This window comes from Solea solea, chromosome 5 (assembly GCF_958295425.1).
Source record: "Solea solea chromosome 5, fSolSol10.1, whole genome shotgun sequence".
Taxonomy (NCBI): Eukaryota; Metazoa; Chordata; class Actinopteri; order Pleuronectiformes; family Soleidae; genus Solea; species Solea solea.
Window position 1 is genome coordinate 3,261,732 of NC_081138.1, and position 22,872 is coordinate 3,284,603.

The 22,872-nt window shown below is 40.6% G+C and overlaps 1 protein-coding gene across 6 annotated transcripts in view; it reads left to right on the forward strand.

The window, feature by feature from the left end:
* The window catches only part of tjp1a (tight junction protein 1a), a 105,503-nt gene that overhangs the window by 13,816 nt on the left and 68,815 nt on the right, over window positions 1-22,872 (forward strand). For all 6 annotated transcript variants that reach the window (XM_058630085.1, XM_058630088.1, XM_058630086.1 and 3 more), the window contains exon 2: window positions 7,355-7,559. In XM_058630085.1, the coding sequence (XP_058486068.1) occupies window positions 7,355-7,559 (205 nt within the window). The remainder of the gene's footprint in view (window positions 1-7,354; window positions 7,560-22,872) is intronic.

Consider the following 22,872-nt stretch of genomic DNA (forward strand, 5'->3'; position numbering starts at 1 on the left):
AAACACTGTGTTATTATATGACGTCAATGTCACAGAAGCGCTGGCGTATAAAATCCCCCGCGTCTCTGTTTCTGTTCAGTGATATTATCTCTCAGTGCAGGATCAGCAGAGGGAGCTTCAGGTTGTAAACTGTTCTTCTTAAGTAACAGATGGAGCTCATGTCAGCGCTGCTCATTCTCACAGAGCGTCGTTAAAACCCACAGAGCCACGTAAGCTGCTTCTGGATGTGTGAATGGACCAAAGTCCCTTTGTAAAAACAACACTGGGATTACTGTGACAGAGACTGGGCTCCTCTGGATTGTCTCTCTCTCTGCTTTTGTGTAAAGATAAATACGCACAGGTCACAGTGGAGGACAGAGACTGGAGGGGACCAACTACTTATTAAATGTAAAAGCTTTTGGACTGTTTTAGAATTTATCCAAAGACGTTTAGAGTAGAAGATGATATAATAAACAGGCTTTTAGCTAGGACTCTTCTGGAAAAAGCTGAAGGTTACTGACTGTCTTCTTCCTCTTTTCCTCATTTTTTCCATATTTTTATATAGCCTTCATATTATGAACTCTGAAAAACTCCTATAGGTATCAAGCTTTCTGTCATTTTTTGGAAACAAAAGTTTCAACAAGCGTAAAAGGTTACAGAGATGTCGGATATTCCACCAATAACAGCGCCCGTCCAAGCCGCGTCACAGAAGATCTGCCAATGTAACGCGAGATGTGAGCTACGTGTGATTTTATCGTAAAACGAAACATGGCGCCGGCGATGCAACTGCTTGGAAAGCTTGAATCGGCGAATTCTGATCACATTCAGCATCTTTAGGGCATCCTGCCTAAAAGTAGGGCGTCTAATTTTTTATTATTTTATTTTAGCCCATACAAATGTATGGTTTTTAAATGTGTTGCTGTACTAGAGCAGCTTTATATGGATGGCACTGTCGATCAAAGCTGAAATACGTAATTCAAATTTTTATTTTTAAACAACACTCATGATCCACAGAGGATGAATAAAAGCAACTTGATCACTTCTCACGTTTCTACCAGTTTAACCGTCAAGTTAATATTTGTGACATAGCACGGACATGTGAGGTTTTTAGCTGAAACACAGTCTCTGTGTTGTGTTTATTGAACCTTCTATCAATAGACAGTGCTCTGTACGAACATGAAAATCAAAGGCAAGGTATTATTGACTGGTCTTTAGATCTAAATAAAGATTCAAAGCACTTATGACAATGCGGGAAAAAGTGAGCGGCTTCACGTCGTCTGCATTATCGAACAAACGTGTGCACAAACAATTTTAAAGTTCATATATTATATAGACAGGTTGTATAATTCGAGATAAATAAAGTGAAACAAGACAGAACAGAAGGAAAATAGTGGTGTTTATTTGCAGTTGGGTAAACATGTTTGAATACATGGTTGTCCTGTCGTCCTGTGCCTCTTACGGGAAAATGATGTGTCTGTGGAGTGGACAGACCCGGTGTCAGCATATGTCCACTTTTCCCGGCTCCATTTACAAGAACACGTGTTCTAATTTCACCGTTAACTGGATCTAACCGACTTAACCAAAGGGCACTGGCTGCAGCCAGAGGTAAACAGTAAGGTGATCTGGATCACTGTTATGTTGCCATGCCGATGTGGCTCTCAGTGATTTGTTAAATATCTTTTATTCCTGGTATGCAAAAACAACATTGAGAGGCTTATAGTGATTGTATTCCAGGTTTCTCAGTGTCTGGCGAGAGACTGACAGACTGTCATGTGTCATCAGCTCAAACGACGTCTAACGCTTTTCTACGAGCCTTTGAATTGACCGCTGACTCATCGTGATTCATCTAAAGTACAACATATTGTAAATTGTCTCTTTCAGGCTGCAAATGTCATGCATTTCCCTTTAACTCAAACGTTTGTTTGTCTCAGTATAAATTTGAAATGTCGTTCATTAGTGGAACATTAGTTATGGAACGTTCACGGAACACATCACTGAGGCTGTCGCTTGAAATAACCTCTCGTGTCTCCCACAGATGTGAGACACAGATAGTTGTTGCCGAGGAACTTTTTTATTGCTGTTAAATGACTTTGAAATGTAGTGCATCATGGCTGCAGCTCCACAGTTGTTTCCCTATACTCTTTGACAATTTATTTGCCTATTATGTCCCTGCTCTGGTTAATGTGCGCCCTCTGCTGGTGTAAATCTTAATTATACAGCACGTAAGGTCCGGAGAAATGACAATTGGATAATGGATATTGTCAGTTATTCAATTAATAAAGAACCTGACTAATAGACTAATAGATTATTTTCCATTAATATTTAATTTGTAGTTTATTTGCTTAAATAATCAGATACATGTAGCTGAGACCTTCAGATTTCAGCTATTATTATGTATGATTACGATTATTATGAACCTTTCCTCTGACAAAAACCATTATATATATTTTATTGACGTATTATGTCACGACATTAGAATGTTTCAACTTCAGTGAGTGAGTGGTGAGTTTCCCACAACGTCCTCTCTGTGGCTTAATAACAGTGGACAAGTGGATGCTTCATACCTAGCCTATTCAGACTACCCACTGACTTTCAGCCCAGTTACTCACACTTGCTTGAATGCTCCCACAGCCTACAGGAGAGGGTGTCCTTTAAAAAGTGGCAAGAGAAATGTTACGACACTGTAATCCTTCGGGCATCTTTATGTTTTCCCCTGAGATGCGAGGCAGTGTCTGCTCGTGTGCCGTGTGCACTCGCTGCGGATTGTTCTTCGGAGAAAGCGTTGCCATGTGGTATTTAATGGAAGTGATGGGGTCACGTGGTTGAACCCACAAACTGTGCATCATCACAAGTCCTAGACCAGTGGTTCTCAAACGTTTTATACCAAGTAGAAATCAATGGCAAAATACATAGTGGTGTAAATAAGTTTAATCAGCTACACACTAGGAGGCAGATTTATTCACAATAAGATAAATTGCTCTCTCCTCATCCTCCTCTTCCTCACACACATTGGTATAATGAAATTAGATTAAGATGGAGGGAGAGATAAGGCAACTCTAATTTATTATAATTTAAATATTTTTAGTGTGTTTTAGTTTTTATATTATCTGATTTACCACCAGTGGAAGCTCTGTATCACTGGTGTTACATGTACCACAGTTTGAGAACCATGGTCCTAGATGTTTTTGCACTGTAAATTGGCTGTGAAATTACTGTGAAGCTAAAACCCTCACTTTTTTACTGCACAGAGCCATAATTAGAGCTGTCGTTTGTAACTCTTAATGCAGGATTTTACCGTAATTTAACAAATTTGGAGTCATGGTGATGGTTAAATGTCTTGTTGTGGGAAGCTTGGGGGCTGTCTCCACTCCTCTTAGCATCTGTTTGTGGAAAACCAGCCTTGTAGGATCAGGGCCAATGACCTGGAGTCCTCAGAATCAGGAGGTCATGTGAAGTCTCGGGTCTTGCAAAAAAGCACACACCAACCAACTAGTTATAAGATGAAGGCAGCGATAGCATTATTTTCAGTGAATGTGCATGCAAAAGCATGCAAAACAGATGCCGACCAGCGTGCACATGGCGCACAGTGTTGCGTGGTGAGTTTATACAACAGTGAGGATAAAGCTGTAGACGATAGATGGATGGCGGGATGGATGTTTGCGGTGGTGACCTGTCTTTTACATTCTCACCGTTGTCACACAGTGTTAACTAAGTCCCCATGACACTATAGCAGCGTTATCGATGCTGTGTCCGTTTATGACAAGCAGGAAGAAGCACACGGGGCGAGTAAAGCGAAACAGCTTAAAGGTTTGAAGCATAAGTTACACTCGTGCAATCCTCTGAAAACCTCTGCAAGAATGTAGTTCCCACTGACGGAAAACAAGGACCTTTACATTAATGTGTCTGCTGTTAAACGTCCACTGTGTAACATTTAGGAAGGTTTATAATCAGAGACTAAATTAAACTACCCATACAGTATGTGTAAGTGCTTAAAAAATTACAATTTGGTTTTTGTAAACTTAGTATTTCATTTCATGTCATTAGGCAAAGATTAAAAGTAACTGGTACAACAGGTTCCTGCTCTGCAGTGCATGGAATAATGCATGATACAATATAGATTAAAATAGTCTCAGCATAGCTAGGTTTATAGGATGGAAATAGAAGGATTACATGAGACATTGATCTAGTTACAGAGAGTTATGTTGTGGATTTGAATAAATGGATGGATTAGTCTTCAATATTTCATATCTTTTACATTTCCTTTATGCAAGGCCCTTGTTTTATGGAGGCACAGCCAGCCGTGTTTCTATGGCAGCCTTAATGGACAAACCAGCCTTTTGCTTTTTAAAGAGGACACTTATGACGCAATGAATCCCCCGAGTGAAATCACATGAATCCAGCGAACAATGACCAGGGGACTTAAAGCTGCACTAATCAATATGTTTTATGAACAGATGGTCAGTTGTCAGTTCAGTCTTGTTCAGGGGCGTCACTAGGTTTTAAGGACAGGGGGGGCTTAGCCCCCAGGAGATGCACAGAATGTGAGCGAACGTTTAATTTCACAAACAGCTAACAAAAACTGAGAAATGGCACGTTTTGGACAGATTTAACAGAGATACTTTACTGTGCAAATGTTTTAGGCCACCATTACATTTTTAACACAGTACAACAACAAACACAGGAAGTACTGTATGTTTACAGCATTAACAACAACAACAAAAAGAAAAAAATCCACATAGTTACAGTGCCGTATTTAACCAATGCTTCTTATTCATTAAGAGCCCACATGTATTAGCCAAAACTGTATGCAAAAAAAAGAGCACTGTGTTCTCAGAAAGTACACCATTTTAAAATAACATGGCTACAATTGGCAGCTACTTGGTGGGTGGAAGCATCAAAGAATGTCGTCTGTTTTTAAGGGTGGCAAAGGCGTCTATCACTCTATTGTGATTTAGGTGCTGAAGCTCCTCTTTTTCAATTGACATGACTGCAAGACTGTGAATGCCATGACTTTCACTCACAACACAATAATTGTTTACTCCCAAATATTTTGAAGTCACACAGAATATATTTTGGGCACATATGTGACTAAAATGGTTGTAATTTTAAGCCCTGAAAAAATATAACTTAATTACATAAATTACAGTTATATTAAGGTACTCTTGAAAATATTTGGGCCAGGCTAATTTGGCTTATACATCACTCTCTTGTAGGGATGCACGATATATCGTCATTAATATTGGTATCGGCCGATGTTCGTCATTTTTTAACATATCGGCATCGGTCCAATGAGTAAAACTGCGCCGATTTTAACAACCGATGTTAATACCCGTCTATTTGCTGTTTGTGTATGTGTGTCGGGAAGGGGAGGCCATGCTGCATTTCTTTGAACATGTTACAGTGACGCAAGTGCAGCACAAGGTGTGTGTGTGTGTGTGTGTGTGTGTGTGTGTTGAGGAGAGATAATGTCAGCGGTGTGGGCGTTTTTTCAGGGTGTCGATAGAAGATACGCGAAAAGCATTATGCAACACTTGCAAAGTTGAGATAGGCCTGCAGTCATAGGCCTAATGACGCCACTGACTCTCCTAAATAAAAGCTCAAGTTAAATAAGTCTTGTATGGTGCACTTGGACTGAAATGTTTCATATTTCATATTCATATTGAGTTCCATAAAATTCCAGGACTGTCTGCATCACAAATGACTCTATCCTGTGAAATCCTTTAGACTCACCTTTCCAGTAGAGGTTTCTCCCCTCTCACTCTCTCTGCTCCTCTGCCCTGACTCCTTCAGGTCAATAGGGGTGGTGGAGTGATTATTATTATTACTACCGTATTATCATTATTATTATTATTATCCACATAATCATACGTGAATGAGCTGTTTCACGGTGTGCATCTGATGCTGGAGCTGATGCTCCAGAAGGAAGTCACCCCAAAGATAATATGAAGAGTGCACACCTAACTCTATAAACAACCAGGACCTTCACATTGCATTTCGGACTAACTAGCTAGCTACTGTAAGTAGCAGAGTTCTTTTGGAGCTGAAATGTAACTTTTGACCGCAAACAATAAAGGTAAGACGTGCACAGAGATATACAGCACGCATCTCATGCTGCCTCCTGTACAGGGGGCTTTCGGCTACAGAGTGTGTAAGCCAGGTTTTTATTTGTCAAACAGGGAGCATTTGGCAATTACGTGGGACTTTCTGCTGTTAGCTGGGGGGCTGCAGCTAACTTATTGTTACTATCAGCAGTGATACTTACTCTCTTGAAAAAATGTCGTATATCCATTCTTGTTCACGTTCTTCTCCTAATGCTGCTCTAGTCGGTTCTGTGTGCTCCGCTCCCGGTACACACACTGCAGGTACCCAGGTACCGAGTGCAAGCTAGGTTGCAGGGAAAACGTGGACTGGATTTCAGTGATTTGGGCGTGCTCTATATGAACAAGTGGAATGGACTCGATAACGACGCACTGACTCTGACTCTCTACCGCTTCCATAAGGGAAACTAAGATTTATGATCACATTTAAGTTAATAATAACTGGTTATATGATTATTTATCTAAACTCAAATTCTCGCCACATTATATTGAATTTGTCAGCACTTTTTTGTAAAAAAAAAAAAAAAAAATCTTTTTTTTTATAAATGAACATAAAATTATTTAGGGGGGCTTTAGCCCCCCTAAAATAGGCCTAATGACGCCACTGGTCTTGTTTCAGTCTCTTCATCAGTGTCACTTTCACAAAACCACTATGCACTGTGGAGCTTTTAGTGGCTTAAGTGCAAATTTTCCCTCAGGATTTGGTTTCTGGATCAAAGCAGAGCTAAAAAGGGAGGTTCTGAATGTCAACATTAATGTTGCTCCATGTCTGATAAATGAGTTAACACATTTAACACAACCATATTACACACAATCTTAAAGCTCCAGTATCGCCCCATGTGGACCATTACCATAACAATGTAGTCTCTTTCTGAGTTATGACCAAAACACTGCAGGCACTGACCAGTGTGGACAACTGTGTGATGCAGACACAGGCAGATTAACACATGCAGGAAGCTGTTGAGGGGAAGCGCTGTTGGTTGGGTACACATTTTCAATATCGGAGGATAATGTTCGTGAGAATCTAAACACGTGGTCAGGATTAAAATACAACTGTGGAGTCTGACGGGTTTATTTTTAGCAGTAGAATCCACTTCTGAAACTTTTACATGTGCACCTTGTGTTTGAAGCCGTAGCTGCTGCTGTGCCAAGCTGTAATGCATAACCTTTAAATAGAAACCAAAACCCGGGGCAGTGTTTTGGTAATTCCTCAGAATTCATCAGGGTGTCCAAATTCCACACTGGAGCTTTAACGTTGCCTTTGTTTCTTTTCACAGGGTGACCCCGCCGGATGGAGATACGTCGCCAGCATCGTCACCAGATGGGCTTTCAGGTGCTACCGGTGGCGCTGGTGCTATGGCTATGCCTGCCACCTCCACCCTCTCTTTGCCCATGAGCCAAGGAAAACCGTCTCTGCGTCGCATCAAAGGCCGCATTCACCGCAGCAAGAGCCTGGACAGCATTGATCTGCTCGATTCCAATGTAAGACTGCACCCAACAACTGCGATACATCCATGATTGATTAGTTTGCAAATCATTTTGAGGTACATTGTGTTGTTTTATTCAACCAGAATATTCAGCTTACCGTCACGTATGAAAGCAATTTAGTTAAGTTGCATTTCTTGATCAGATTTTTCCTGTAAATAAATGTGTGCACACGGAAATTTCAAGCAGTGAATGAACTCTACCGCTGATAAAAACTGGGCTGTTCAGCAGTTTGTGACAGGACAACCGTTTTTGCTTGACAGAGCCTTTTTTCAGATGAAGGACACGGCATACGAATAACGCTCCATTCTGTCTGTTCATGAAGAACAGAGGCAGAATAGCAACATCATCAACAACAGAAATCACCTAATGTTGGACACTGTAGTTTTAAAAATAAGCAGTAATATACAGTTACTGTTTTCAAGTACATGTCCAAATATTTAGTATCCTGACAGTTTCATTCGGCTACAGCATCAACACACACACCAGAATTCTGCTTATGCAATATTTCCTTTCTCCCTTCCTCTCACTCTGACTGGTTTATTCTCATGAAAAGTATTAATCTGATATAAATGATTGGATAAGCTGCTCGGACCTAAAAACCCCTGACTAACTGTGAGATTGTCCATTGAGCTGAGAACTGCGTTTGACCCACTCTCTCTCCACCGGTCAACTCGTGTGTGTGTGTGTGTGTGTGTGTACCTACTGTATGTGTCTGAGTGATGTGGCTTTTGGGAAAGCGACCAACAGTTTATGATGTACAGCGTGCCAACAGGCTACTAATGCATGCTTGGTGAGGTTGGTTTTTTTCCTGTTTTTTTTTGTGGGCACTCAGTCACAGATAAATCTCTCCTGCACATCACCGCTGACTGTCTCTCTCTCTCTCTTTCTCTCATTCTCTCTTTCTCTCTCTACTTTCTTAGTGCCTTGACCCTGTGTAGAGTTCTCCTCTGATAAATGTTCACAGTGTGACATTTCCTCATCCACCCCCACTCTTCCTCTCCAGCTTGGCAGTCTGCAGTGTGTGCGACCTGTGTGTGTTAAAGTGTGTGTGGTCATGGTGTACTTTAGCCGGCCTTAACTGGCAACTGGCTGGTGTCTCTGTGTAAGTGGTCATTATTCTCCCCCTGAGCAGCAGCTGTCAGTGTGTCGTCAGAGCGGGAGAAGAGCGACTCGCTGTGATCGCAGGGGTGAAAGGAGGCAGCGTTTGCAGTTCACAACAAGTGAATCCATTATTAATGAGAAGGAGGCTTAAAGGTAGACAGAGGAAGTCGCAAGGTGACAGGGTGATGGTCGGCCGTGCCAACCTGGATTATGAAACACACACACACGAACCGTCACTCTTTTCCAAAAATCATGTTTGAAAAAAACCAAAAACAATATGTGTGGAAACTAGTCCTTTGAAGATATTTAGATATTTCCCAAAATATGAATTATTAGAGCTAACAGCTAAGCTAATAGGTGAGTCAGCAGATTTCTCTGGTGTATACTTCCGCATGATTTGGTGCTGATTTGTGTCCTTCATTTTCATCACTCTAAGGTCAAGCTGCACTCAGAGTGCCCTCTGCTGGATCATGTGGAATTACTTATTAAATTGTTCATAGGTGTGAATGTGAGAGTGAATGGTTGAGGTTGTTGTTGGCCCCGTGATGGACTGGCGACCTGTCCATGGTGTACCCTGCTTTTCGCCCTGACTCCAGTGACCTTTGACCCTCATGTGGAGGATAAAGTGGTAGACAATGGATGGATGAATGGTCTGATGTACTTCTAGGCTGTATAATTTGAACTCCAACCCTCTAGCCCCTTACACATAAACATGTTTCCAGACTTGACTTCAGTAAGGGCAGTGGTGGGTGGGGCTGAAGCTGCAGAGGCCGATGATGAATAATTAAAAGTTAGCTCTGACAATGATGTTATCTGGAGCAGTCATGAAACTCATCAAGCACAAGGTTGTTGTTTTCTTTGCTATTTGAATAGCTAAAATCCAATTGTCATTTTAATGATTAATGTTGTGATTTCGCGTGTTTGTGTACCAATCCCGTGCTATTGAAGAACTGTGAAGTACCCTGGAAAAATTTGTATAGGTGATGATGGGATTTTACAAATACTCCCCAGCCTTTCTATTATGTACACATGACACCTTATGAGGTGGCAGAAGTGACACTGGGGACAAAAGTAAAGAAATAATGTATTGCATTACAAGAAATAACCTAATGAACGCAGGTACGATTTGTTTTTGTTCCCACGACTGCCATTTCATAGAAGGACTTTGATGTCTTGCCCAATCAGAGATGACATCACAACAGAAAATGGCTTTGAAACAAAATTCACTCAGCAGTTGTGGGTCACGCTGAAACTAACATAGGACAAGATTGCTGTTTTTAGATCAGGCATAATAGGATGTGATCGATAAAGGGAAGGCAGTAATGTTAAAAACCACTGCTAAGTGACTAACTGGCTAACTAACAAACTGAAATGACTTTATTACACTATATTAAACTTGAAGAAAAGCCCTTAATAAACCAAGGATGACAAAGAAAAGGGAGTCAGGCATGATCCATTCAATGATGGACAATAATTTGTTGTTAGAGGGACTGGATTCGAAGCCAGTAGTTGGTGGCGCTAACCCTGTGAATCTTTCAGACCAAGTCACAAAGGCCATGGAGAGAGAGATAAAGAATCTGGTCGGCCTTGTGTCCTGTAGCGATGAGGAGTCTGAGGAAGAGGCGGGCATGTACAATAAAACCTTTATGAACGATTTCAAGTTTTTATTACGTGCCTGCCTCTCAACCATTCCAGAGGAAACGGAGTATGCAGAATCAACTGTAGGTTCCATTCACCCAGACTGCATCCTTTCTGATGTTTCCCCCAGCGACTCTGCTCCTTCAAGCGTCCATGTGTCAGAGGACAGTGATTCCATCAAGATGAGTATAACACAAACACGTTTGGAAGCTATGGACGACAAAGACACTTTGGCAGAAGAGAGTAAAAACAAAAGCTGGTCTGTGTGGAGGATGTGGCATCAAATGCGGTTGAACTTGATGCATCCATTTTCAAAGAAGGATCTGAATAAGGACTCCTGCTCTCCTTCGGTAACGTCCTCCACCGCAATGGAACCATTTACATCTGAAGACGACACTGCGATGTTGCAGGAAAAAGAGAATAACAAGAAAGATTCTTTTTGGAGGGCGTGGTTTCATGTGGGGGGGAAGAACTGGTCCAATCCACCTTCACAGGAGAGTTTGAAAAAGGAATCCTCTCCAGCAATGTCCTCCACCACATTGGAACCATGCCTGTCTGAAGATGAAACTGGAAGGTTGCAGAAGAAAGAAAATAAAACAAAGCATTCTCTGTTGAGAAGGTGGTTTTGTAGGCAGGAGAAAAAGATAAATCCACTTTCACTGGAGGATTCCTGCTATCCTCCAGCATTGTCCTCCACCACGCTGGAAACATTTCTGTTTGAAGATGAAACTGAGAGGTCACAGGAAAGAGAAAAAAACAAGAATGTTTCTGTGTGGAGGAGATGGTTCTCTATGAGGCAGAAGAACAGATTTAATTCACCCTCACTGGAAGATCGGAAAAAGTATTCTTGCTCCCCTCCAGCAATGTCCTCCACCACGCTGGAACCATTCCTGTATGAAGAAGCTGAGAAGTTGCGGGAAAAAGAAAAAAACAAGGATTCTCCATGGAGGTGGTGGTTTCGTTTCAAGGGGAAGAACAAGATCGGTTCACTCTCACAAGAGGATCTGTAGAAGGATTCCCAATTTTCTCCAGCAATGTCCTCAACCACGTATGAACAATTCCTCTCTGAAGATGAAACAAACGAGAATGTTTCTGTGTGGAGGAGGTGGTTTTATGTGAGGCAGAAGAACAGGTTTCATTTAATATGCCTTCACAGGAGGATCTGGAAAAGGATTTCCCCTTCCTACAACAATGTCCTCCACCACATTGGAACCGTTTCTGTCTGAAGACGAAACAGAGTTGAGCAAAAAAGAACAGGAAGAATGTTTCCGTGTGGCGATGGTGGTCCTTGGTGAAGTGGAATAACAGGATCATGAGGTGAGATGGAGGCAGATGATCCGCTGTGGTGACCCCGAAAGGGAGACGCTGGAAGGAAGGAGGAAGAACAGGATCAAATCATCATTAACAAGAGGATCCTGACTAAGGATTCCCGATTTCCTCCGGCAGTGTCTTCTGCCACACTCGTACATTGCTGTTTGGACCTTAACAGGAAAAGTTACAGGACCAAGGAAACAAGAAGTTGTGTGTTTGGAGGAGGTTATTTTCTGTAAAGCAGAAGAACAGGAAGGATGCACATTCACAGGTGTTCCCACTCTACTCCTTTGTGCCGTAATTATATGACAAGTCTAATAAAAACATGTCAATTCCAGTACACCCCAGAAGAAGAAAAGCAATTTGTTGGAATGCTGTGGCGTTGTGCTTTGCAACCATATCCTTGATGCTCATACCAATCTCAAGGTCCTCAAGATTGTTCTTTTGTTTAACGATGGGGGGGACTAAAGCTCTCCTCATGCTAAATCATTCAAGAAGAAGCTCAGTCAAAGGAATGTAATATGTAAAATATGTACAACAGCATTCACAGCTCTGGTTAGCACATGGAACGAGCAGAGAAGAGAATCAAAGGCGTATAAAAGGTGTTTTTCTGAGCAGTTACTAATCTAAAACTCAAAGATGCTACAGCTTTGTGACAAACACAGGTTCATGGCAACTATCCTATCCTGCCATAACAAAGCCAAAACAGTGTTATCCCTATCCTTAACCTTAGCCACTTCCTCAGAAAAGAGGTTTTGCCTAGACAAGGTTTGGTCTCCCATGAGGACAAATGGTCCTGACAAGGTCAGTGTTTTGCCAAAAAAGGTCCTACAAGTACCCACATACACAGGTTTGCATAACTACCTTTTAAAGTACTTCTATTCATGTGGACAGCCTTCACTCACCATTATCCCTAACCTTAACCATACCACGATTCAAATCTTAGCTCAAACTGAGGTTCTGCCTCATCACAACCAGGTTTTGGTCTCCATGAGGACTACTGGTGCTGACAAGGTCAGTGTTTATGCCAGAAAAGCTCCTAAAATGGTAAAAACTTATCTTTCTTCTGTGGTTGAGACGTTTTTGAGAGGGGTAGTGAGGCTCTTTGGGTTCGGTAATGTTCAGCATTTCCATTGCTTAGCAGTAAGTTGCTCACTGAGTGCAAATAAACAGTTTGTGACCAGCAAAACGTCATTAGTCAAGCCAGTATTTCAATTTAACATGTTTTCTTAATCCATAATGACATATGATGGCTATTTAATGACGTAATGTATGTTAAACTTAATGTTTTACATTTCCTCTGCCACTGACTACGACTATAATAATGACACTAATGATAATAACTAAAGTAATCAACATAAAAAATGCTAATTTATTGAATTGTACTAGCGAATAACACGTGTATGTTACTTTTCCACCTCATCGGGTTTGACCACTTCTGTGGGTTCACGCCTGCTGCCCGGGACACCGGTCAAATCTCATGTTAATCGTATTCACTATTAACCTGCAGCAAATCTATAGGCTTTAGCTCCCTGATTCCCTGTGGCTTTGATTTTGATTGGAGTGATTAATTAGCTGTTTAACTGCGCGCTGCTCCCTGCATAATGACACGCTCTCTGCCCCTCATGTTCGCTCATCCCACGGCACTGTGCGCCACTAATGTCTGACAGGAAGGGCAAGCAGGATCAATGTTGGTCCTATAGATAGATGAAGCAATGATCCATGACACCCACAGCAGCATGCCTGTAAGTGAGAGGGTCGTATGGAACAGTTCATGTGGAGTGAAATGAAATAAATCAATCCCTCTTCGTGACGTGCATGATTTGTGGGTTAGATCTTGAGGGAAGTTGTCGAAGGGACGCCTGGCTGCATGCATTACAGGAACAGTGTCTTCATATTATCATGTCCGGCGATCTGCTGTCCTCTGTGCGATATCGATTGGTCACATTAGGGAGTCTGCAGGTCAGCATTTTTTTGCACGGGGACAGAAGAGGAGGTGGTGAGCAGAGAGGGGGCGGGGGCAAAATAGAGTAACGAAATGAGCAGAGCGACAAAGAGTAATGGACGGATAGAAAATCAAAGAAAGGTGAATGATGAGTAATAATATTGATTTGGAAAAAAAAAGCAGTCGTGGTGTTTTGCTCACACGGCAACAAGCTCAGCCCCTCCCCCAACGGTTGAGGATGACCTATTGTTCTCACCTTTGTGGTCTTTGTTTACATGTTTGTTTATTTACAGTATATATTACATACTTATTTTTACTCGGCACCACGTAGGTAAATGTCAGCGCTGAATAAATTACTCTGAGCTGCCGCGTTAAGTGATTAAAGTGGAGCAGAACGCTCAGTGACACACGCTGGGGTCTGTGGGGCTCAAATATTGCCACTCAGGTGTTTGTGCCAGATAAGCTTTAATTCAGTCAAAACATGTAATCCTCCTATATTTAACACTTGGGAGTTATTTTCAGCCTCAGTGAGTGACAGTGTTTCCCTCAGTGACCTTCAGTCGCGCTGGTGTTTTGATGTAATTTTAGCTTTGCTTTCACATTCATCCCTCTGCTGGTCCCAGCTACATTTCCAGTCGCAGCGCTGAAATGTTTTGTTCTGAATAATTTAGCAGACTTAAAAGCCATAACAAAGCCGCGCCGTCCTGGGCTAAATTAAGCCGAATGGCATCATCATTCTCTCCGTTTTAAGTCGCGGGCTTGTTGTTTATTTTCTCTTTGTGCACTGTGAAGGAAACGGTGTGAGTGGCGAGCGAACGTCCAGTCGATTTGCTGGATTTTTTGAAAGAGGAGATTGGATTAATTTATGTCTTCAGCGTTCATCTCATACCACATGGCAACAGCAGCCTCGTCTAATGAGATGGGATGGATTCTCGGCAGCTCTGGATTTAGGCCTTTCTCCTCTGTTTCCATGGCAACACAATTACTTTATAGCCTGGGTGTGGGAGGTTAGGGTGTATACTGCACATAGGTTACAAGTGTGAAGTGAGTGAATAGTTCTTATGTTGACAAAGCGCTGAGACAAAAACACTGACAGAAGTAGTGGAGTTTATTCATTCATTTATTTATTTGCTGTTGCAAAGAAGTTGTTAACTGCTCACTAAGTTTCCTTTAGGTTTTTATTTATTGCACACGCAGTGTTATCATTAAAGGATAATTCTGGTGCAGGTTTGTCAGTAAATAGTACTTGCATTAGTGTTACAGTTAACAATTTGAGCCTTTTATTGGCACAAACAAGCACCTTTCGTGGACATAAGGTAAAATATTGCAGGTGCCCGATTGGATTACATTGTAGCCACTGCCATGGTTCACAACCTAGGGTCCAAGCCCCCCTCAGAGGGCACCAGAGATCACACAGAGGGCGTAGAGCTTGGTCTGATCTGACCTTGTGAGAATTGTGCACCTTAAATTTAGAAAATCCCAATCACACACTCGGGTAATCAGAACTTTGCATCACCCAAATTAAAACCCACATTTTGGTCTACCTTTAAATTGTTATAGCTATTTATTACCAACACCTGATCGTGTCCTGTTGTCAGCATCTGTACAACAAAATATCCTGTCCATATATCCAGGCCATATCTCAAGAGTTTTTACTCGACCAGTTCTTAACGTTTTTGTAAGAACTCTTTACTTACCCATATTTATAAATATAGAACCCCAAGTAGAAAACTCATGGAATTCCCCTTAAAGTTGATTTATGTTTCAACACAACACAAAAAAACAGCATCCTAATAGTTTGGCCGCTGGCTGCAAAGGACACTGATCAATAATGGGTCTCACCACAGTGCAAATACCCAGGAGAATATTATGTCTCCATTAAAGTTAGGTTTTCATTTAGTGAAGATGCAGCTCACACACAAAAAGGATGAAAGCACTGCATATCAAGGTCCTAAGGCTTCATTGGAGACACTGAAATAGAAATCCCTGGTCTGACAAAAAAGGTCTATTGTTCTTGGCCTATTTGACTTTCCACTGTTAGTCAAGTCAAGTGCATCTATTCAAGTATGTTTGTATCTTTTGATCTCTCTGCACCACCTAATGAGCAATGATAGTGACACGTTTTATAGTTCAAAATGGAACATTATGGATTCCACATATTTAATGAAGCTAGGAATGTTGCATAATTAATGAAGCTGCTGACTGATATATTCATATATTCTGGTTAAAAAGAAGACTTTCAATCTCTGGCCATTTTTTTAGGTACAACCTGTTCTGCTGCTTGTTAACCAATCAGCCTCAGCCATTCACAAGGACGTCATGTAGACATGATCAGGATGAGCTGCTGAAATCCAAACCGAGCATCAGAATGAGTAAGAAAATTGATATGAAGGACTTTGAACGTGCCATGTTTTTAGTACCGGGTGGTCTCAGTATTTTAGAAACTGGTGATCTCAATTGGGATTTTCACCCACAACCATCTTTAGAGTTTACAGATAATGGTCCAAAAAAGAGAAAATGTCCAGTGAGCAGCAGTTCTCTGGGTGAAAATGACACTGTTTTGGCGTCAGTGGGGAATGACTAGACTAATATCTACATATGTAATTCAAAGCATGTTGAACTTTGAAGCAAATGGCTTAAAACAGTAGAAGACCACATAGAAGACACTTCATTGTCAGGTGTGGCAGCACAGGTGCCCTGTGTACCTAATAAAGTGGCAGTTTAAAAGAAATGTGACCTATTTTGACAACTGAATATACTGTAAACTAGAGCTGAAACAATTAATCGATTACTAAGTTAATCGTCAACTATTTTGATATCGATTAATCGGTTTAGAAGCTTTTTCCATGATTAAAACAAGATTTCTGATTGTTAAAGCTTCTTAAATATGAGTATTTTCTTAATTTCTTTGCTCTGGATAACAAATAAATCATTATAAGTTAATCATTTTGGTTTGTGGACAAAACAAGACATTTGAGAACATCATAATTTCCAGGTCTGACGAACACCGATCAACATTTTTTAAGGTTTTCTGATATTTTATGGACCAACCAATTAATCGATTATGAAAATAATCGTTAGTTGCAGCTCTACTATAAACGGAAAAACACACGCTTTAACTGGGTGTATTTATAAAAGGCCTGATATGTACAAGTGACAATAGGTCAATCATTTTCTGTGTTTGGCTGGAAATACAAAGAGAAAACCTTTTGTCTTCAGTGCAGAGTCAACTGCTTTCACACTCGATGTCTCCAGCACATCAGTGGAGGTGTGTGGATGATAGTGTCACCTTTGTCCCTGTAGGCTACGTGTTTGATTTTGATCACCTGTGTTTGTTGCTATCATTCCCCAATGTCAACCTCCTCGGTGCATAGACGGATCTCTTGTCTTTGTCTCTAACCTTTCACTGGGCTCTCATTTCCTGTTTGACTTTTAATTTTCCCTCTCGAATAAAATGAGAACGGAACTCGGTCGAGCGGGACGTCCCTGGGGAAGTCACGATGCCAACCTGCAAAGTGACTTTTTTTGCAGTGGTGTAAAACAAATAATAACAAAAAGAAAATCCCACACTCTGTCTCACTCATTTTGTAAGACAGCGTTTTGGATTTTTATATAACTGATGAGTGTGTTTTTATATTGTGTCAATTTAGAGTGTCCAATTTACCTAATCACCCTATTGCAAATTTATTATTGAATGAAGCGTGGGTGTTCCCTCCACTCCACTAGGGGGCGGAGTTCCCCCTTTCATCTTGTTAGTTTCCTGTTTAGTTTAGTTTTCTGTGCGCTAGGTCCATGGTTCTCAAACTGTGGCAACAGTGGTACGCAAGCTTCCTCTGGTGGTACTTGGAGGAAAATCAGAAATACTGTGCTATAAACCAGGGTATGTGATCAGAGTGGAGCTGAGGATAAATAAGTGATAATAATTAGTCACCTTAGCTCTCGCTCCATCTTAATCTAATTTCACTATACCAGTGTGTTAGTGATAGTATAGGTATAGTATAGTATACACCTTAGTATAGGTGAGGAAGAGGAGGAGGATGAGAGAGCAAACAAATGAAAATAGAAACACCAAAAGAAATTATTATGCCAATTCTGTACCATTTTTTTTAAATCTAGAATTGTGTTGTTATGTCTGGGACTGTGTGTACTTACCTCACTAAAGTCAAGGCATTGCAATTCTATAGATTAATATTCATGCTTCAAAGAATAAATCAATTAAGAAACTATGAAAATATTTAGGAGGATCAACGAGAGTTCCACCGTGTACTCACATCTTGTTGGAACTGTTTTATTGGTGTTCCAAACTGATCTTGGACAGACTCTATCAGGTCAGCCTGAATGTGACTGAAGGTATTCATTCATACAGTCGTAGCTCGACTCCCAATCGCATTATCTGGGTATTTTTGACTTTTTTTGGAAAGGAAAAACCAAGAGAAATGTGGGTTAAGCGGAGCCTGTCGATGCAGAGACAGATGTGTGTGTTTCTGTCCATCACTCAGGAGGACTGCTTGCTCTGGGGCCTCTGCTCACGGTGGCTGTGCTCTGCACCATTAGGATGTAGGTTGCTATTTTCAGGATACTACCTGCTGAGGGATGTACTTGGCTCGCCGTCTTCACGGCCACTCAGCCCAAGTCCATTAAATAAGGCGGCGATGACCTGCTCTGCGGCTGAGTTACTGAGACGGGACCTCATTTCACAAACTGACCACTTTATTTTGGTTCAATGACGTCAATTAGAGTGCTTTTTTTTGTACTCAAGCATTTTTTATTTATCGCAATCACTAATCTGATTACACCGACTTGAAGACCTTTATAAAGAATTCCATAACAGGACAGGGAGAGAAGCTGTCATCAGGTGTCCTAGTCTTTCTTTAATGATTGTTTTTAATCTTAATTTAGACACACAGTCAGGATGTCTTTGAGACATGAGAACAAGGAACAATTATAAAACACAATCAAAACAAAGAAAAAGATGAGGGAAAAACTGTTGTGTAAGAGATTTATAAATAACTTTTTATAGAACAATTCTTTCTTAATCTTAACCCTTCACACAGATGCACAGAGCATTTTCCATCACTATGTTTAAATATACAGTACAGAGGGTATAATAATTTGCTATATAGAGCATTTTATATCCTCTTTTTCCACATAACCTGGACAATCTGATGACAAAAAATAAAAAATTCACCAACTACATAAACACACCTGAGCAAAAAGTAATAAAAATGTTTAAAATCGGATTGAATTTGTGAAATTTGGAAATGTGTCACAGTTTAAAGGTCACTTGGCTCGTTTTTATAAACAAAAATAAAATAAAAATGGTTTATTTTGGGACTTCTGCGCAATTATTGCTACTTTATATCACTACTAAAAATGTCATATAAAATTAATCCTAACTTTGACTCAACAACAAATAAGATGAAAAAAACTGCTTTTTAAAGCCTGAATATGTGACCTATAAACACACACACACACACAGGATGTCCATATAAGGAGTTGTGCATTATTCCCACAGCAATTTACCATGGGTGCACCTGCGGCATGAGCACTAAGGAGTTAATTAAGGAGATCCAGCCTAAAAATCCAGCATTATATATTTATTTTAATATTACCCTGAATTATAGTCATTCATTATTTGACGTGGGAAAACACAAGAGACACATACACAATTCCATGCCATCAGTTTACTTTGGCTCTCACTTTGCATGTTTCAAGGATAAACAACACTCTGAAATCGTACTTTTCTTCCCTTTACTTGGAAAAAATACAATTGGAAGGGCAATGTCTAAACTAGTAGTAAGTATTGGGTGTAAATGTTTGCTGTGCATGTGCCCAAACCTCAAAACAATGTGAATAAATGCACACATTTCCTATTTTACAGATTGTTCTTAAAAGTATGTATTTTCTTATCGTGATAATCTGAGATTGGGATTTCGGGGCAATTTTGTGGACAGTGAATGCTGACATAATTCTTTGTTTTAAGACAGGATAATGTCAATTTATGTGGAATCAACAGTTTTTTTTTGTTCATGTTATTAAATTCAATTAAATTCAATTAAATTCAATTGCTGAATGCAGCGTCCTGAAATTCCTCACACTTTTTGGAAATATTGTGTGTATATTGAGTGAACATGAAAGGAAACGGACGCCGTGCTCTTCTGCCTTTGATCTGCGGGTTGCTGTAGCAACAGTGGTAGTGGATATCTGTGTTTGATATGTGTAAAGGCTGATGACATGAAGCAGCAGCAGAAGCAGCAGCAGCAGCATGAGCATGAGCACTTGGCATCATTCACACTGCATTTTCTGCCGGATATACACACATTCTCGTTCATTAGAGTCGGTCAGCGAACGCAGACTGCGACCAGAGCTTTGTGATGTCATCTCTTAAACTCTTTCTATTGAAGGTAGGGCCGTAATGCACTCACCTGCCACTTTATTAGGTACACAGGAAGTGGCAGGAGTGACACTCACTGTGGGGCCTTCTGTGTTGCACGTTCAGAAATGGTCTGCGGCCATGTGGTTGGCATCAGTGAGGCTAGTTAACTGCTGCGCACTGGATATTTGCTCTTTTTCTGTAAACTCCCACTAAATCAGCACTTCCTGAAGAACTCAGACCAGCACATCTGACACCAACAACCACACCATGCTCAAAGTCTCTTAAATGACTCTTCTTCCCCATTCTGATGCTCAGTTTGAACGTCAGCAGGTCACCCGGACGATGTTGCTGCCATGTGACTAGGAATACCTAATAAAGTGGCTGATAAGTGTAAATCCCAAGGAGTCATGTTTGCAAATGATCTATAATTTTGTCAAGGATTGTGTGTGTGTGTATCTTTATGAGGACCAACTTATAAAACATGTGGATAGTCCTCACTTCCTGTCACACTTTAAAGGGGACTATTTATGAGTTAAGACTTTGGAGTAGACTTAGGTTAAGGGTCAGGGTTAGGGATTTAGTTGACTTGGTTAAGGTTGGGCTAAGGGGCTATAGAATGCAGCGTCCTTACTAAGATAGCTGTGCAAGTGTGTGTCTGTTTTGTGTGTGTTTAAGAAAGATGAGTCAGCATCTTTGGCCAACTGACTCACACAGCTCAGGGACACGCTGGTCTCTGTGGCCTTTGGGGTGAAAGGTCACATTCAGCCCAAAACAAACGAAACAAAAAAAGCTGCAAATGTTTAAATGGATGTTTTTAGGTGAAGACATGTTTTATTACATTGTCCTGATACATGTTTATTTACTGCTTATAAATGCTAAACTGAGAGTATCTACCATTGTTTTTTATACTGTGCAGTTCTTCTCTGTGGCCACTAACAGTGTTTTTACCACACAAAGACATTCAGTCGAGCACAGAGCACAAACCAGGTGAATGAGAGTGTTTGTCCAGCAGAGGGCAGAGTTTCACTGTGAACCAGAACCGTCCTGGACAAACAGAGCTCTGGTCTCCATTTTAACCATCTGAACAGCAGAGGGTGGTTTTGTTTTTCCACCATAATACGTCATATCTCATATGTCGCCCACATGTGCTTACGCTTACACACTTTTCATATCACTAACATGTGTTTGGAGTCGTTTCCAAGCAGTTTGTGAAGTGATGTGGATGACATAAAGAGAGGGAGTGGAGGGAGTGGATGTTAAAAAAAGAATCCGATGATATACAGATAAAAGCGGATTTTTGTTTTCTCCTCAGCTCCCATCAAAAATGAGGATCTCTGGGACCGGCGGTCTTTTATTTTAAAGAAAAAAACGCAACCGCATTAATTTCACATGTGAGCTAAATGTGTATATGTCACTATTAAATAGTAAAAAATACAAAGTGAATGATCTGCTGATGTCTGTGCTACTGTGGCTGCCTGTGACACAGATGCCAGAAAAAACTTAATTAAGTTAGAAATTTACATTCCAGAAAAGCCCACTGGGGATCACACCACGGAGTGAAGTGACAGATCTGTGCAAGCATCCATACAAACACTGAGATGAGAACACAGTCATCAGCGTTTTCAGTTCAACAATTTGATCTTATCTTGAGGCAAATGAGAAGAAATGTGAAGGTCAGGTTTTTTTGTGTAACTTTTAAAATACAGACAAATGTGTGGCTGAAGTTGCCAGAAAAGTTGCAGTAAGCGAATAAACACTCGCCTGTTCCAGGTGAAGGATGCGACATTTGAATAATGCTGCATTGTTTCTGTTCACAAAGACCAAACGGAGGCAAAATAACCACCAAAAGTCAGCAGGCGGGACTGAGGCTTTGAAACAAATCTATTAGAGATGTTTGTTGTGGGAGCAGCTGAAGCTGAAGACGGACAATTTGTCCTGATGTTTTTTTGTGAGGAAACACCAAAGGGAGACGTGAACTCCCCGAGCTCTGAGTTATGTGTGTTGTTATGAGGTGTTGTCAAGTCTTAGCTGAAGATATTTCATTAAAAATGAGAGCGAGTGAAGAGCAGCGGGGGGTGACTGATCAGTCAGGTGATGGGGATTTTTGCCATCCGTGGGTCAGCTCCCTTTCTCTGTCTTGTGTTCTCTTTAATTATATCATTCTTTCTGTTGCCGTCTGTATGAGCTCAGTTAAGATGTACGGTAAAGTAGGGCTGCACAATTTAAAGTAAAGCATGCAATATGCATTGATATTGATATTAATATATTAGTGTGTCTGTTGAGATGATACCTTAATGTATTTCTGCTTCTGTTTTGCTGCGTATATCGACACAGACACCCTACGCAGAAACTAATGTAATCCTGAATCTTGACCGGTAGCAGGTTACAGTTCATACGGACGCGGCAGGACACACAACACGCACACACTCCGTCACTGAAACCTCTCCCACCCGACAACACAGGCAGGTAGGAACCAAAAACACGCGGGGTGTAAATAAAACATAAATTCACGTTCAAATAATCACCCAGATTATTTACATACACATATCGATATATATCAGAAGATATTAGATATTCTATCTAATATTCAATGTACATAACTGTATTTAATAGCATATAAGATTATAATTAATATTAAATATACACTTAATTTATAATCACGTGCAACTGAAAAAGGGGCATCATATATTAATATAAATACAAAACGATATAAACCATTACCAAGGTTACACTAACAAAAAAACATGCTTTTATTGCAAAAAAATCGATATATCTTAATGTTGTACTTAAAACATTCTCTGCTACTTTAAAGAGTGACAATCCTTACCCCCGAATTGTAAAAAATAAATAAATGAAAGTCTAAAAACAAGGAGCATTTTAAATAAATGTAAAGATATAAACATATAAAAGTCTCTTCTTGTTTCCCTGCCCACCAA